Source organism: Passer montanus, unplaced genomic scaffold (genome assembly GCF_014805655.1).
Source record: "Passer montanus isolate IOZ18808 unplaced genomic scaffold, ASM1480565v1 scaffold34, whole genome shotgun sequence".
In the NCBI taxonomy this organism is placed as follows: Eukaryota; Metazoa; Chordata; class Aves; order Passeriformes; family Passeridae; genus Passer; species Passer montanus.
This window is the reverse complement of record NW_024368152.1, coordinates 7294607-7312282: the sequence shown is the minus strand read 5'-3', so window position 1 is coordinate 7312282 and position 17676 is coordinate 7294607. Positions and strand designations below refer to the sequence as shown.

Below are 17676 nucleotides of genomic sequence, written 5' to 3'. Positions count from 1 at the left end.
CCCTTTACTGTCGATACACAATCTGTCTGATAGTGGTGTTTACTTTTTTTACTTAGGAGAACAATGGCAATGATTAGTGGAAAGGAGGGTTTGATTGGTGGAAACAAACAAGACTATACACAGCCTATGACATTTTTGTAGGACCTTTGTATCTTTTGTGGAAGCTCTTCCTCTGTATTAACTGTTAGCATGGTACTGTAGCATGCTGAACAGGTTGATGTTATCTAAAATAATTTTGAAAAAATCAGTGACGATGAGTAGCTTAACATTTGGGTATCAATGCTATATATTTCTAGGGTCTGCCTCATCCCTAATTTCTCTCCAGTACTATTGTAAGGATGATAACTAAAGAATGTTTCCCCCCAAGCAGCACATAAAAATCTCTAGTGCAGTTACTATTTCAAGTTGGCCAGCCAGTAGTGCAGTCACATTAGCAAGCTTTTGCAGTTGCTATTCACAACCATATGGAGACAGCAAATCTGCCAAGAAATCTCTCGCTGTTCTGCCTGAGAAAGCTGTGTAAGAACAGAGACAGGTTTATCAGTCAGTCAGTGGAAAAGAGGAGCAAATTGCACATCAGAGCAGAGCAACATAACAACATTTTTTTGTTGAAAGAACCAGGGGGGTGAGAAATGAAGCAGACTGCTCTGTGGTTGCTGTAATAGCTAGGGGAAGGTAGTGCTTCAGATTTAGATTGCTACTACATCAATAAAACAAATGCTTCTCTTTTTTTCACAAGATATGGGTATAGTCCTAGTTTGACAGAACTGACTCCTTTCTTTACAATAGATACAGCTTTCTTCTACTTCCAGATCTATCACAGGGAACTTTTTACATTTGTCAGCCAGGGGCTGGAGCAAAAGCCAAGGTTCTGGGACAGTTCACAGATAAAAGTTGTTTACTTAGTGAGATGAGTCCAGTAAATTGGAGTGCTGACTGCCCTTCATCCCGGGCTAGACTATATTGTATTCATGTTTCCTATGTATCTATCAATAGGCTAGTAAAAAAATGTTTTCAGTTTCTGTACCAACAGGTACTTAATATTAACTAAGATATGTTAGAGCATATTTGTTATTTAACTCTACTAGCCTTTAACTGCAAAGTTTGGCAACAGTGATCCACACTTTCTGCTATGCCTAAGCATGTACCCAACTTATTTTACTGCCTTTAATCATTACAGATTTCATAACCGGGTGTTTACTAGTGGCAGCCATAGATTTGTGTTAAAAGTTGTTCTCCAAGTCCTAAAATACAAGATTACAAGAAATTTTGTGAAGCTTCATCTGGGTTCTACAGAACTCAGGAACAAGTCCTTGCATGTGACCATAGGAATAACTAGAGGGGGATGGCAGAATGAAGGGTATGTAGCTAGAATTACTTGTTTGACTTAGCTTAACTGAGAAAAGACTGAGTGGGAATGTGGTATCTACAGGGCAATTAAGAAGAAGAAGAACTAGGAGGGTCAAAAAGGGTTTTTAATGTAAACAATTAAATCAGCAGGATCTAGCTATGGATATGTTCCTTGGAACGAGGAGTTCTAAAGAAACTGAGGGTTAAGGAAGCTGAACAATGTACTCTGGTGTGCAGCTTTTTTACAGAGAGCACTGCTTCAGTGCAGGTGACTGGGAGGTGGCAACTGTGGTATCAGGTTGGTGTCAAAGGCTGAGTTGAGCCCATCTTGGTTTGTCAGCATGTAAGAGTGTGAGCAAGGATAACAGTTCAGTCAGAGGAAAGAGAGGCAAAGATTTACTGATGTCTTTACAATTATAGACTTAAATAAAACTGAACCCAACCCTATGTGGGATTTGGAATTGGGTCTTTTAAATACTTCTGGTATTAAATCTTTTGAGCAGAATTTTAGAACAAAAGAAGATTCAGCTTAGAAATTTGAGTAATTTTGTAGTAATCCCACTTGATTGATCCCACTTAACTTGAAGTTAAGACTCCTGAAATATATAATTAGAACTGATATTTTGTATATTCTGATATATATCCTACTATCCTTAAAATATATATTATTAACTAGTGTATGAAAATGACTTACTATGTAGAAGCTTTTGTCAGAAACATTCTGGCCTTCACTTACTCCAACCCTCTATATTTACAGAATGGCTTGATAGAATACAATGTCTTCCTCATTCAGACAAGCAGTGCAAATTTGCATTGGATTTAGTATAGGATTAATTTACTTAAATTCTGTCTAAATTAATAAATGTTTAAATTCCCATGCTCAATGAATTGCAGGGAATTTGAGCCAATCTTCTTGAAGTTGATAGGCATTTTGAATAGTTCAAAGATATTTGACCAAACTGTAGCACGTAAATTCATCCTATGACTTTTGTGTCAATGCAACAAATTGAGCTCTCAGAGTTTATTCCTCAGCTAACTTGTATTACCTGCTTTTTCAGATAAGAAACAATATCAGACACTATTTTGTTGAATCTCCTGCTGTTAAACTGTGTTATGATATTGTAACATGGATGGCAACTCAAGCAGCAATAAGTTACACAGTTGTGCCATTTGTACTGCTCTCTGTAAAACCCTCTTTCACCTTTTACAGGTAAGCAAGTTCTACCTGTTTCCTTTTCTTTCACTTGGAATAGAAGTGTTTTCGGTCTCAGACGATTTCTAAAGCTATTCTAGTGATACAATTCTAAGATTGATTTGTAGCTGAGTGAACTGTATTTCTAGTGCTTGAATGGTGTGTCTTGTGCTGCTCACATTTTCCTGTCATAACAGACTTATTTTTCAGGAGGCAAGGGAAAAAACCCAGCCAAAAACAAAACCAGAGGATACCTTTGAAATTACTATTTGCCCTTGAACTATTTTATACCAGACTAGATATTGACTTCCCAGAAACAGCCTGTGAAAAAAGTTGAAAGCAGACTTTTGTTCACTTTTTACATTATTACAGTTCTAAGTAATGTGAGGGAAGACTTAATTTATAATTTTCTCCTTATTTTGCTTTTCTTAAATAAAATACTAATGTTTTCATATCTTATGTGCAAAGTATATCTGTTAGAGTGGTTAGAGTTTCATTGATTTATTATTTGTTTTTTTTTAGCTCCTGCTATTTCTGTCTTCATATTGCCAGCATCCTGGTGTTGTTGGTATTTCCATTGAAAAGAACTCAAAAAGGAAGCAAAAAGCATGAAAGTGTCCAGCCTGTGTGGTCCAGAAAACTAGAAGAAGAAAGTCTTTTGCAAAAGAACAATTATTCCACAACAAATAATAGTTTCAGTCAGAAAGAAGAAATAACCTGCAGATATCAAGCATTAAAACAGTGATTGAGGAAATACTATGATGAATATATTTTGTATGTTTTCAGAAACCCATTTTTAGCACCTTTTAAAGGGGTTTGTATTTGTTTGCAAAGATACTTAGTAAGAAAAGAATGCATTACCTAGGAAAATCACATACAATAGCAAGACTGGAAACAAAACAAATTAACCCCTCCCATGCCATGTCCCTGTGGGTCACGCCTTATATGAAGATATTACCATTATTTCAATGGGCACTCAGGACTTGCAACGTATGTCCATAGGGTCATATGTGTGCCCTTTGCTGAATGTACGTTGTGTATCCCAAGGCACTGATGGGGTGGAATAAAATTGTGTCAGTCTAGGATTAACAAATGGAAATTAATTTTTCCAACTGAATGACTTGCCTTAAACCCTCTATTTACTGAAATATTGTTTCTAAGTGGGTATTTCAAGTGTGATTTTATGTGAAAAGTATTTCAAATATATAACACTATGTGCTATAAAGAAGATAATGAGAGGAAATGCAAAGTCTAGAAGACTTCGGAGTCTTTTAAAGGGAATTGCAATAAGCATCTCAGTATTTGGAGGGTTTTCTTATCTCAAACTATTAGAGTACATTACAGAACTGTAAACATTGATGCCAAATTATAGTTAGGTTTCTTTGATAAAGAGTATCATTACTCTGAATGGATTTAAATGGCCCTTCTGAATGGATTAAAAACACCTGAAGAGTTACCTTTTCCATGGATTGATAGCTCTAGTGTATGTTTCTTTTAAAGTACCTAAACCCAATAATACACTGCCAAGTGGGCTTTGCAGCCAAAGGGGGAAAGACAGCCACAAGGCACAGAAGACAATGTGCAAGCACTGGGATTTCAATGAAAGTGCAGTTTTGCCCTTAAATACCATAAATACTTGTTCTAGAATAGAACTGTTTTACAAAAAGTAATTTTTAATACTTAAAGTTATTTTGAATTTTCAGGCATCAGTTAGTTGATGATGCTTTCAGTATAAAATAGAAAAATTACCTTGAAGCTCCAGCACATGGGTAGTCAAACATGAAATGACTATCACAACCAATTTCTGTATTCTTGATAATTGATAAATCTTTATCCAAAGAAGTGTGTGAATTTGAGGAAAAGCTTTTTCTTTGAATTAGAATTTTAGATGCAAATTTCATGTCATATTTCTGGGTAACAGAATGAAAGAAAGAAATCCTTCAGAATATCTGACTGTCTGAATTATGGAAGTGTGTCAAGGAAACAATGTAGTGGTTATATCTATTTCCAATCATTCATCGTGATGATGGTTAGTGCTAAAGTACTACTGTTAAAGGGCTACATTTTAATTGCATATATTCTGTATTTTCATATAATATTTTAAAGTAAACACAACATGTTTATCCATGTGGGGTTTATTCTTAATTTTAAACCAGATACAAAATAATACCAGAGAAAAATAATGCAGCTGGTTGATTAATAACTAACAAATGATTGAGAAAATTTTGTCATAATATTTTGAAACCTAAAGTTTTAATCAAATATCTAGCTCCAGTTGGATGAGTATTCTTACTGCCAGAAGTGCAATGATGGTCCTCAGCTTTGGGGATATTGCCACGTAAAAATCATCACAGTACTCCCTGAAGAACCAGACCATAAGTTAGGTCAGAGTGGTTTCCTTGCTGTCATAATTCTCTGGCCCTTGGCTCCTCGCCTAAAACTCCAGGAGGAAGAGAAGATAACTTCCCATATATGTAGGTTAGCACTAATTAATGTACTCAGAAAGGGGGAGCTGAATACAAATGAGAGTGGATGAGTCTGTTTAGGTGAGGAGGGATGTTCATTGTTTCAGTGACAGCTGTATTATCTTCAAAATAAAATTATCTGACTTCTAAATCCTTACTTTGATTGCCCAGGTAGACTTCCCCTTACATAAGGTTGTGGTTGTCACACACTTCTTTGACACCACATTATGGTTTTCTTTTTGTTGATAAAGTAAGGGTATGCTAGTTTGTTTGATCATCCTTGTTAGACACAGAATCAGGAAAGACATTTTTTTGCATTCTGTACTTGAAGGGACATTTACATAAAACAACAGAAAAATATTTCCACATTTCTGGGTGGGTAAGTAGAAATAGGGTTGATTCTTTCAGCATTTGTTACTCTGGAACTTAAAATTCTTCTTGTTGGTGCAGTCTCCAAATTTATTTTAAAAAACCACTTTTGGATGCCAGTACAATGTGCTGTTTTCCTATTTATGTTCTCATACTCTTGATTTACTGTTTTGGCATGTGTGCTGTGGAGGCTAACTAAGTCTTCTTAATGAAATATGGAAACAGCTGTAAAGGCTCTCAGAAAATAAGGTTTAGGGTAGACTGGTACTTCAACATGAGTGAATTCAGAGGTACAGTTTTGTTCAGAACTTCTGTATGTAGGGAAGTTGAAACAACTAAGAAAGTACATGAATACTTTCATTGAGCACAGGTGGCAAAATACAGGTTTCAAAATTGGACATGACTTTTTTCTTTATGATTTGAACTCATTAAATAATTGCAAGACAATTATGACAATTAATTAATTCTACACAGAATTTAAGTATAGTGTCCTAGAATTTACCCTTTAAATGCCATTGTTAAATATAAAAGTACTTTGAACAAACATCTGCTCTTAACAAGAATGAATTCTCTTGAGGACTATGGAAAGAACTGTTTTATTTTAATGGCAGCACCCTGATTTTAGTCAGACTGGGGTTTTGATGTTTCTTTCCCTCTGCTTAACTAATTTCTACCTTCCTCTCACACTGGATCCTTTTTATCCATTCAGTCAGAAAGTCAAGAGCAGCCAGCCCTAATGCTTTAGATAATTTTTAGATTTTACGCACATCATTTGATAATACTGAATTTGAAAGGATGGCAGTGATTTTTATTGCTCTTCCTGACAAAAATTGTAGAAAGTATATTTCCTATAAATGTTTTGGACATGAAGGAAACATGGTTTTAAAAGTATTCTTTCACTTATTAAATAATGTATATCCAAAAGGTAAAAGTGTTTCCTGTATTGCAGATCAGCACACTATGAAAAGTAAATGCAACATATCATTCATAATTTTACGGTGCTTTGCAGATATTTGCCTATTGTGAACAGTTCATTCAGGCACTTAATGTTGGTTACTAAATGTAGTCACCCCAATAGTAACTATTTGCTTGCTTAGCATGTTTTAACTTTTATGATTCTGTATTAATGAGAGAGATATATATTACATATTTAAATAATACTTTCAGTGGTGCCCACTACTGTTGTAATCAAAAAGGCTTTATTAGCTTTGCAGTTACAGATATGCCCTTCTTATTCAGGAAACTTACTCTTCCCTGGCCATTCCTTAAGTTGACATGTAGACAAGATTTCAGTAATTGGTGACATTTGAAGATGTATTACATGTAAAAATATTGGTATGCATTTCAATATGCTCTTGATTACAAATCACACTTTAGTGAGAAGGCCATGAAGAGACCTTGGTATATTCCCTGCTCTACATTGACTTATGGTATAAGTTTTACCAATATAGTAAATTATTTATTAGGGGAATTTTACACTTGAAGAACTTGTTCTGTTTCCCCCAGGGGAATAAGTAATACTAATATAAATGCTAGGCTTGTATGACAGGATGCACACTAGGTAGTTTTGCCTCTTTTGATGGCATTGATCTGGACAGTGGTAAAATGTCTTCTGATGCAGAGGAGATGTTTGAGATCATCACCTCCTGTCTAATTCATATCAAAAGTAATTTTAACAAAATCTAGATTTTTTTTTTTTTTGCTCTCAGAAGCTTTGCAAACAAATTGTTGACAATTTGTTTAAATATGTGGTCAAATGTGTCTTCATGTTTGCATAAAAATATGTAACTTGCATATATGTAAACTTTCACATGTTCAACTTCATAAGTTGGCCTTCAAAGATAAAGAAATTTAAAAGCACAAGTTACTATAATTTGGGCTTTCATTTCCCTTATCTTTAATTCTTTCACTTTGTAATTCTCATTGAATTCTGAAATTGGGCTTGAGAATTTAATTTTCATTGAAAATTTTGAAATCCTACCATCTATGTAGAAAAGTGATCAGTGCTAGAAAAACAGATGGAAATAAATTTAAGGATTTTAAAATTATGCAGACTATGTATAAAAAAAATACACATTAATTATGTGCTGATTCATGACAGCATTTCACTACATTATTGACCTTTATGTATTTATTTAGGTCAAATAATACTCTGAACTGCACTTGGTGTATTTTTTAATTTTCCTGTTTAAAAATCAATTGACAATAAGTACTTCAATAAGTATTTAAATGCTACTCTAAATAAGCAAGCAGGCATGCTAGTGAATTGAGCCTACTCTCATAAGATTACCAGGTCTGTCTGCATCTCAGCTCGTTTGTGCTGTCGATCTTCATCCTCAGAGTCTTGGTGGAAAAGGATGGCAGTGGAGGAGTCTCTGGTCAGAACGTGTCCCATCTGTGCCTGGAGGGGTTTGCCACAGTTCCCACAGGGAGCTAACCCTGTGTGCAGAGCTTGGCAGAGGTTCTGCTTGCTTGTGACCCAGGCTGCAGCTGCTCTATACTACATCTGGCTGGATTTTTGACATGTTTGCTGGCTTAATCTAGACTTTTTGCAAACACCATGAAATCCAGGCATCCACAAACTCACCCTGCAAAGTTACAGTTACAAGTACCGCAACACTTGTTTGTTATGGTGAAAGCTAAATGAAAAAAAGATTTCTTAAAAACTTATTTCAGAAGGGGCTTTTTGTAGGTTTTATACAAAACCTGATCTCAAATGTATCAATTTTCATCACATTAAATATTTAAACCACAGTTTTGCTCACTTTAGGTGTACAAATGTGCAAAAGCAAATGTTGCCACTTTATCATCATTTGTGCATTAGCTGTGTGTCCAGTGACTTAGACCTGGTCTTGGTTGTAGATGGTTTTAGATTTTCTGAACCCATGTGCATATCCATATAAACATTGCATAAATTTTTAATTGAAAAGCTGTGTGACTTCAGACCGAGATCTGAGGTAGGGCTACTTCTGGAGGAAGGTTTTTGTCTTGCTAGTGACTCAGTCCAGCACCTTATTCCAAACAAACCTCTTGGCAAAAGAGACCTCTGCACAATCTTCTTCCTTCCTTTTGTTCTCTGAGGGGGAGGAACCCCAGGTTGGAGTTTCATTTAGGTTTCACTATAATATGTCATATGAATAGGTAGCTGGGGTCCATGGTCTAGCTAGATCAGACTTGAAAACTGGGACAGTGTAATCTGAAACAAAAAAATAGAGAAAATGGGGTGCCTAGAGATTGGTAATCAGAAAGTGCAACACTGCTTATTAAAGGTGCAACAATTACTACAATAAGTTAAGGAGCATTTGCCTATGCATCTTTTGCCTTTCTCTGTGTTTTTCAGTTCTCTTTACATCTTTTCTTTGTACCTTCTTTTGTCCAGTGATGTTGACTATTTCTGTGGAGAATCTGCTGGTGTGTCTTACTGTGACAAAGGTGTCAAAATGCTACAATAGTAATTAGGTAGTTACTCTTAAATCCCAGACCTCAGATGTGTTCTAGATCAGTTAGAAGAGAACATTCAAAATGTATTGGATGAAAAATAGTGTAAGATGGGTAATATAGCATTATTCAAAGATGTTGTAATAAGTTATTCGATTTAAGAATTTAAAATATGGAACTTTATTCTTTCCTGCCTTGGTTACACATTCAAAGGAATAGTTTTACCTCAATGCAGAAGTAGTTATGCCTCCAACCACCCGTATGTTAAGGTGAGAGAACACCCCTAAAAGTGGATAGCTACAGTATTCCTAAATTTGCCTTTCCTGGTTCAGATTATAATACATTGTCAGTGAATTTCATTTTTATTATTCCAAAATATATATTTTTTAAAAAGTGTTATTTTTCAACAGATCCATAAACTAAGTGTTGGTGTATGGTAAAATTAAAATACCACTGTTAGTTACACTGTGATTGTGATATTTTAATAATTACTTATTTCTAATTTGTCTCAGCAGTGCTGCAGAAGCAGCATGCTGTTATGTTTTAAAGGTGTTTTTAACTTGCCTATAAATGTTCTTTTCTAATTTGTGTCTTTAAATCTGATTAAACTGTAGTTTAAAAAAAAGTGAACTTGTTTTTCTAATTTCTGTACTGTCTTTAATGAGTGGTGAAGAACAAAATTATTTTAATGCAGTTTCTCCTTTTCGATTGCTAAATATACATTGCATGCATTTACACTGTTATTTAGAGTGTTCTAGTTCAAAATTGCATTTATTTAGATTGCTTTCTAGAGCTTATATACAAGTATATGTATATAATTATTTTTCAGTAGAGCTAGTAAACAGAATTTTGAGTCTAGCCTCTTGTTACTTGGGAAAGGTGCTTAAGCAATTTAAACCCTCCATCTCAGAGCACATTGCTACCTGATGAGCACTGCTTCTGGATGTGACAACTGTGGTGTTTTTAGTTTGAGAAATGGAAACCTCATAACTGAGAAATCAAATTTGGTGCTTTGAAGAAGGTGTTGCTTTAATTGCTGGCTCCAAAGAACCAGGGCTAAATGTGTACCATACTTGCTTTTTTTTTTTTAATTTGTTTTTTGTTTTGTTTTATTTTGTTTTGTTTTTGCAACTCAGCTACCAGGACTCTGATAAGGCAGTTTCTGTTGGCTGGTGACAGTATGTCAAAGCTGGCTGAGATCCTGAGCCTGCAGGTTTTTATTGTGTGAGCTTAGATTGTTGGAGAATGTAAGAGATATTAGGTGTCACTACTAAAGAGGGGCTATTTCCATCACTTCCTATCTCACTCTGAATAATTTTCTCTTTGTGTTTTGAATGCTCTTTCAGCAAGCAGTATCACAGGAGATGAAAATACTTGCCATTCCAACACAAAGGACTACAGATAGAATTTTAGGTCTGGTGTTATTTTAACCAGAAGTTAGTCTGCAATGGAAATTGCCTTCTCAAATACACATTCACAACAGAGTCAGTCAGGAGTATGAAGTGTCCTCATGAACTAAACATTGCTGCATTTAGTGAAAAACTAATTTGAAGAGAATAAAACACAGCTTTCTGCTATTAAGTTAAATTGTTAAGTTGCTGCACAGAAGGAGTCATAATTGAGAACATTCTGGACCCAGCAGATGTTTTTTTGTGCCTGTAACTACTTTAGTTCTATTTCAGTAATTCCTGATAACATGCAGGATGTTTCAGTATAGAATACAGAAGTAGTTCTAGGGGGAGATTCTTCAACCTAATTACTAGGTGAGAGTTGGAGATCTGTCCAGAGTTTGGCAACCACAGCTCTTCCTAAGGTGGTCATATATAGAAGCAAAGGAGTTATTTCTCCATGGAGGCTGCATATGATCTTTCCAAACTGAATAAGTAACCATTGCACCATGTTTCACTGCCTATGTGAATTAGTCACTGGTGGGAAAGTGTTGCTCCTAATCCAAGCATAGGGTAAAATTTAGAAGAGCACAAGGATGTCAGAAGCTGGATCCATCTCTAGCAAAAGTGGGTGATTGTGAATATGGAGGCAGAAAAGGTAGTTTTCTGTAAGGTCCTTCACTGTGTTTGGACAGTTCTTTTTATGCAGGAGGGAAGGAGCTACTGTTTCTCTCTGAAATTTGTAACTACATGGTGAGAACACAGCTAACACTTGATGGGTGGGAACACTATGATATGGGGAATGAGGATTTGGGTGGTGGGAGATTATGAAGTGAGATACTAAACCACAGAAACATAAAATGTTTTGAGTTGGAAGAGACCCATTGGAATTATCAAATTCAAGTCCTGGCTAGACAGCCCCAAGAGTCACACCATGGGCCTGAGAGCATTGCCCAAACACTTCTTGAACTCTGTCAGCCTTGGTGCTGACAACTTCCCTGGAGAGTTGGTTCCAGTGCCAACCACCCTCTGGGTGAAGAACCTTTTTCTAACGTTCAGCCTCAACCTCCCGACTCAGCTTCATGCTTTCCCTCAGGTCCTGTGACTGTCACCAAGAGAAGAGATCAGTGCCTGCTCCTCCTCTTTCCCACATGAGGCAGCTGTAACTGAATGAGGCCTCTCCTCACTCTTCTCCAGACTGAACACGGCAAGTGACCTCAGCCACTCCTCGCATTTCCTCGGCTCAAGGCCCTTCAGAACCCTCGTTGCCCTCCTTTGGACGCTCTCTAGCAGCTCAATGTCTTTCTTATACCGTGGTGCCCAAAACTGCCCCCAGGGCTCAAGGCGAGGTCCCTTTCCGCGGCGCTGCTTTGCAGCCTCTCGTTCCCCAGTCCGTCCGTACATCAAGCACCAATTTCTCATACCCTTTCCCCCCTTCTTTTCTATCAGAAAGCACCCGGGGGGGGATGCTGGTGGCTCTCCAGGGCGGTGCCACCCTCTGGGCTGCCCTGCGCTGCGCTCCGGCTCAGCCGGGCCCGCTCTGGGCCGCTGTGCCCGGCCGGCGGTGCGGAGTGCCGAGGCGGAAGATGGCGGGCGCCGCCGGGCCCAGCTGAGCAGCGCTCGCCGTCGCCGCCTCGCTCCGTGTCAGGCTCCTGCTGGGCCCGGGCAGCCGCCGCAGGGGCCGCGTCCGCCCGGCCGTGGGGTAGGTAGCGGCAGGAAGGCGGGGGACACGGGCCGGCCGCGGAAGGGCAGGGGAAGGGCACGGGCTGTGGGGGAGGCGGCGCTCCCGCTGCCAAACAAAGGGCGCCGCGGGGCCGCTCCGGCGGGGCCCGGCGGAGCGCTGCGCTCGGGCCGCCGTGGCTCGCGGGCCCGCTCCCCTCATGCCCCGGCCCCCTCAGTGCAGGGCCGCGGGTCGGGAGCGGCGGCGCGCCCGCTCCGCTCTGCCCTGCCCTGCGTATCCCGGGGCTACGACCGGGCTCGCTGTGCGGTGTCGGGGGCACCGCCCCGTGGGTGAAGCGTTCCGCAGGTGCCGCGGGCACGGCCTGGCGTCCGTGTCCCCCCTGTCCCGGGGGTGGAGGAGCCTCTTGTACCGTGTTTCTCTCTCGCTGGCTTGGAAAGGTAGATAAGGGTTCGACTCGTCAGGAAAGTTTTTGACATTTAGTTTCTAAGGTAAAGAATGACAGAAGGACTGAGGGTGGGAGGGACCTCCCCTGGTCAGAGGGTCCAGTCCTTCTCGAATGGGGACAGCAAGAGTGGCTCTCCGGACCGTGCCCGGAGGGCTTTGGTGTGGCAGTGCTGGGTCGCCCCCAGTAACAAAGTGTTTCCTGATGTTCGGTCAGAGACTCCTTTGAATGCAGAGGAGGGCAGCGAAGCTGGTGAGGGGCACAAGTCCTGTGAGGAGAGGCCGAGGGAGTGCGGGGGGTGTTTATCCTGGAAGAGAAGGAGGCTCGGGGGTGACCTTACCACTCTCTATAAACGCATGAAAGGAGGCTGTAGCCAAGGGGGGATCAGCCTCTTCTCCCAGGTAACAAGTGGTAGGATGAGAGAATGTAGCCTCAAGCTGTGTAGGAGGACGTTTGGGTTGGATATTGGGAAGAATTTCTTCTCAGAAAGAGTGGTTAGACATTGCAATGGACTGCCCAGGGGGATGCTGGAGTCTGCTGGATGCTGCTCCACTGACCCTGGAGGTGGTTAAGGCAAGACCACTTAGTGCCATGGTCTAGGTGACAAAGTGGTGTTCAATCGCAGGTTAGACTCAATGATTTCTCAGAGGTCTTTTCCAGCTTAATTGATTCTGTGTTTCAGTTTCTGCCCATTGCTTTAGGTCCTGCCACAGGATATCACAGTCTTAAAGGTAGTGGGGGCTTCCACTTCACATATATGCTTAAAATTCGGTTACCTCTCGATAACTTTTGGTAAAGGATTAATGATGGAATAATGTAGTAACATGTCTTTTGCTTGAAAAGTGTTTAAATTGTTACCTGATTAATTACCTGCCACTCCTTCCCCCCATCAAGTAGTAAAGACATGCACAGAAAAACAGAAGATATTTTTCTGAGATCAGAACATTTAAGAAAACCCATCTTTTTGTCTACTAGATAGCCATCTATTCTTTGTTCTGCCACAGTGTTTATTTAAAAGAAATTGGTTATTCAGAAATTAATATCTGCTTGAAATTCTGTGTGACCACAGCTTATGAAATGGTGCCATATTAGTTTGAAGTTCCACATCACAGCATTCACTCTTTTTAAGTGGAAACACTCCAAAAGTTAGATTTTTTTTTTGGTAGTGTAACTTGTGTCTGTTACACGTACCCTTGGATTTATGATACAGAGAAACGTGTTGGCCATATGAGACTGTGTAAGATGACATTGCAGACTTTCTTATGCTTTTTGTGTATTTTATACAGGTTTAGACAATTGATTTGTGTTGGTTGGCTTAATTTTAAGAAACCCCTTAATATTGGTAACTTTCTGTTTACTTTCTTTTATCTGATGTATTTAAAACCTGAAATAATGTTTTGTAGGACTGAGCACCTTGTATTTTGTTTAAGAATTGAATTTTGTCTTGGAATTCAGATGTTCTTAGCAATATGTTACTGTTCATTGACCATATTTAAATTTTGTCTCAAAGGTGGACAGATTCCTCTGATAAAGTATAAATCTGTTGTCAGCTACTTCACACATTATTTTAACTGATTTTCTTAATCAGGGTGGAACATAGGCATGTCTGATAGTTGCTATCATCTGACAACCAGCCCTGCATTTTAAATGTAGATTTACATTTTTCTAGTCTTTTATGTGTAATCCCCAGCCTCTTTTGTTTTATTAAAACTAACAAAAAAATCCATCACTGCAATATCTGGAAATGGCCGTTGCCTTGAGTGCATAAGGTAGAAAAGAAGGACTTTTGTATTTCCAATTTCTCCTACTTCTTACTGTATGCAGTTTTGATGGTTACAGTAGAGACCTCCTTTTATGCAAATTTTTAAAAGTTATATTAGTTTCAGGTTTCAAAAGAAGAATGTCTGTCTAGCTGTAGTTTCTGTGTCTTTTGATATTTTAGAGTTACACAATTTTGTTCTTTGTGATAAAGTAACAAAAAATAAGGTCATTTAAAAAAAGTCTTCTCACCTGGATAACAGAAATGTGGTTAAGAGAAGTAGAATAAATGTTCCCAGATATATAGGGAAAAGCAGAAATGCAGCATAAGGTCATTAGTCACACTGGAATTTCTGACACTGGAGGAGAAGTGTGGGTGTAGACTACTTATGGAAACTTAGATTTGTTATTTCTCTCTGACTCTGGACACCAGCAATTAATATTTTTAGAGACTCATTTCAGCTGTTCTGAAAATTTCTTCTTTAAACAGAATCCTGGTTGACTCAGTCCCAATAGAAAGAATATTTTAAAATATTTGCCACTTTGTGTGATGCATGACTTTTGATCTCTTCATGTTTAGGAGGTATTACAATATCAGTTTAGGAAGGTATTACAATGAGGTGTCGTAAAGGCTTGTGTGAGTGGATGCTGTGTGCTGTAAGTACAGGTGATGTTTCAGCATGGTATTAATTCCTTTATACCATCATAAAGCATAAAAATGTGTGAGAAAATGAAACTGGCTTATGCTAGTTTTTTATAATAAATTTAATGTGTACAATTCTTACGTTTTACTTTTTTTTTAAATTTTAATTTGAAAAGATGGCATTTCCAGTTCTTAAGGGTGAAATGCTGTGCATTCACACATTGGAGTTGTACGTGCTCAGATTTCAGCAGCATAGTAATTATTTCCTTTTATAGTTAGCTGAAAGATCTGCCACAGTGTTGCATGTTGGGAAGGTGGCTTTTGTGTCTGGAAAAGGAAGGAGGAATTAAAAAGTAGACAACAGTTTTTTCATTGTACAATAAAAAAGTACGAATTTAATGTCATTACTATCTTGACTTTTTCTTTTGTTTTCAGTAGGTATTCTCAATAATGCTAGAGTTGTTGACCAGTTTTGACATTTATTCATAAAAGATCACTGTTTGCACAATTAAAAAAAAACATGCAGAAGATCTATGAAAAATTGTGATAGTTGGGAAATTTAGTGAGTAATATTTCTTATATGGTTAGGAACTGCTAAGAGGTTCTGAGAATACGTAAAATACCTGCAGATTTGAGTTGTCAGGACCTCTGCTGGCAATATTGGTGCTGTTGAGAGAAACTATTTTTTTTAAATTGACAAATTCTTGCAGTCTTTCCAAAACTGTGATAATGTTTGTCTGCTTCAGCTCAGGATGCAAGAGCCTTACAAAAACAGGTTAATCCTGTGCAAACATTGCCTTCACCTGAGCATTTGTGCACTTCATATGATTTCATAGTTCTTGGTGTGTTGTTAGTTTTGTAAAGTACCAGGATTTGCTGCGCAAGGGCATGGTGAGATTTTCAAGCTTGAAAGTTTGGATTGTGGATGAAGAGCAGGTTTTTGCACTGGAAATTAGCTCACTTAGGTGGGAGAGAAAAATAACAGCATTTATCCTTATTGGAAAGGGGATTGGTTTCCAAATAGAATCCTGGTTTTAACTTAAATTTTTGTTATAGGTTGTGAAAATACTTCTGCTGTGTCAAAGAAAGTAAATGTGTGAATTGAGCAATTAAGGACCATTTATGTATAGGATGTTCTTGAATGATACTGGTTTTGCACTGTATTTCTGAAGTTTGTCAGGGATTAAGTTCTCATCCTTTAGTTTGGTCAAGAGTAAGCCTTAGTTTTCTTTTTATTCTGGGGTTGTTTGGAAACTGTATCAATATATATTTCAGGAGCTTTTTTCATTACAGGGACCAGAGTAGAATTACTTCTCTAGCCAGAGACTGTTCCTCAGAGACTTGCTTCAGATTTTATGATTACTTAAAAGAAATCTGAAGCGTTGGAAGAAAAGCACTCCTGTGAACTTTGAGTACAATGCCTAATTTTCATAACATAGTAAGGTACATTTTGTTTAATGAAAAGGTGGACTGTGACTGTATTCAGCTGATGTTGAGTTGCTGTCATGAGTGTATCATGAACAGACCCAGTCAGGCTTATTTCAGGCATGTTCTTTGTTCTCGGTGGGGAAGAAAGCAAAGTTTCCACTAACCTTAATACTACCATTTTTAAATGTAACTTTGTTTCTGGAATGGTGGGGAGAATTTTGTTTGTTTGGTGGTGCTTGTTGTCCCTAAACTGTGCTTTCCTAATGCCCTCCAGTGATGTTAATCTTTAGGATGCTCTAAGAAGCTTGCCTGAAAAAGGGCAAATAAAAGCATGAGTGTTTAAAATGCATAATTACAGTATTTGATCTTGTGATTCTTGTTTTTATCAAATAGACTGTTACTCATTCTAAGAAGGGGATGTTTTGTGACAGTGAATCATAGGGGACAAGAAATATTAATATTTTTGGACCTGTTGCACTGGTACAAATCTTTTATTATTTATAAAGGTAATATTAACATGGAGTTTATAAACACATCTCTGGATGTGTTCACTGACATCAGGTGTTTTGCTGTTAGTCAGAGGTTTAAGCTGTCCCTAAGGATTCAGCTCTGCATGGAAGCAGAAGCTGCAGTTCCCAGCTGGGATTTCTGAAGCAGGATGCTTATCTACAGTGCAGCAGGGCTGCCTCTGCCTTTTGGAAATATGCCCATAGGGAACATCAAGGGAAGAATCTTACTTTGAGGAAAAAGCAATGCTGAATACTTTCTTTCTTTTCACACTAGCGAAGAATTAATTGGTGAAGTTTGGATAGCAACTGCAGAGTGTAAATCATTTGGTGAGACATTTTTAGTCATGCTTTGGGGATTTTCTTAATACAATTTTCAAATTTAATATTTGGTATGGAAAATAGCATGGGGATTGAAGGTAAAACTACAGGAGAGAAGCTAGGAGATAACACAGGAAAAGCAAAAAATGCCTGTGGTGGCAGTGGAGCTAGCAGCAAACCACATTTCATGGATTTCTGTTGTCATATGTAAAAATAATGGGAGGAATACAGGTGTATGTGAATATCTATTGTAATTTTAGGTGCCTGAGAATGTCTGAGACACCTGCATAAGGCTGTAAGATGTTGCTGTAGGCTGTAAGGGAGGTGGGCTGTCCTGGGCTGGCAGCTGGATGCCAGGCAAGATGCTAACTTTCCTGGTATTTTTAGTGTCTGAAATGGCAGTAGGAGCCAGTGTGTCCACCCTGAGTCAGTAAAATTGCCATTTCTTTTCAAACCTTTCGTATTTTGTGTGGATTAGTGGGTTTTCTGTTTTTAAGTTTGCAACCTCTCAATTGGCTCTTCCTCCTACTGAAAAAAATGGAGACAAAAATAATAGCACCACAGTTGTGCTGCTCACCCCCTTTGATGGTAATTTAACTGTATGGTAAATGTGGCAGACCTTTTGTGTTCTTAGTTTATTTATAGCTTTGCTGTGGGACAGACTGGCTGCTTGGGCAGTGCCTAGGAAAACTGCA

At 38.4% G+C, this 17676-nt stretch overlaps 2 protein-coding genes across 2 annotated transcripts in view; both read left to right on the top strand.

Annotated features, from left to right (window-relative positions):
• The window catches only part of MBOAT2 (membrane bound O-acyltransferase domain containing 2), a 94497-nt gene extending 85067 nt beyond the window's left edge, over window positions 1-9430 (top strand). The window contains exons 12-13 of the mRNA XM_039715656.1: window positions 2409-2560; window positions 3065-9430. Of these exons, the coding sequence (XP_039571590.1) occupies window positions 2409-2560; window positions 3065-3287 (375 nt within the window). The 3' untranslated portion in view covers window positions 3288-9430. The remainder of the gene's footprint in view (window positions 1-2408; window positions 2561-3064) is intronic.
• Window positions 9431-11760: 2330 nt separating this feature from the next.
• The window catches only part of KIDINS220 (kinase D interacting substrate 220), a 72073-nt gene continuing 66157 nt past the window's right edge, over window positions 11761-17676 (top strand). Inside the window, exon 1 of the mRNA XM_039715586.1 lies at window positions 11761-11904. The gene's annotated coding sequence lies outside the window, so the exon portion shown is untranslated. The remainder of the gene's footprint in view (window positions 11905-17676) is intronic.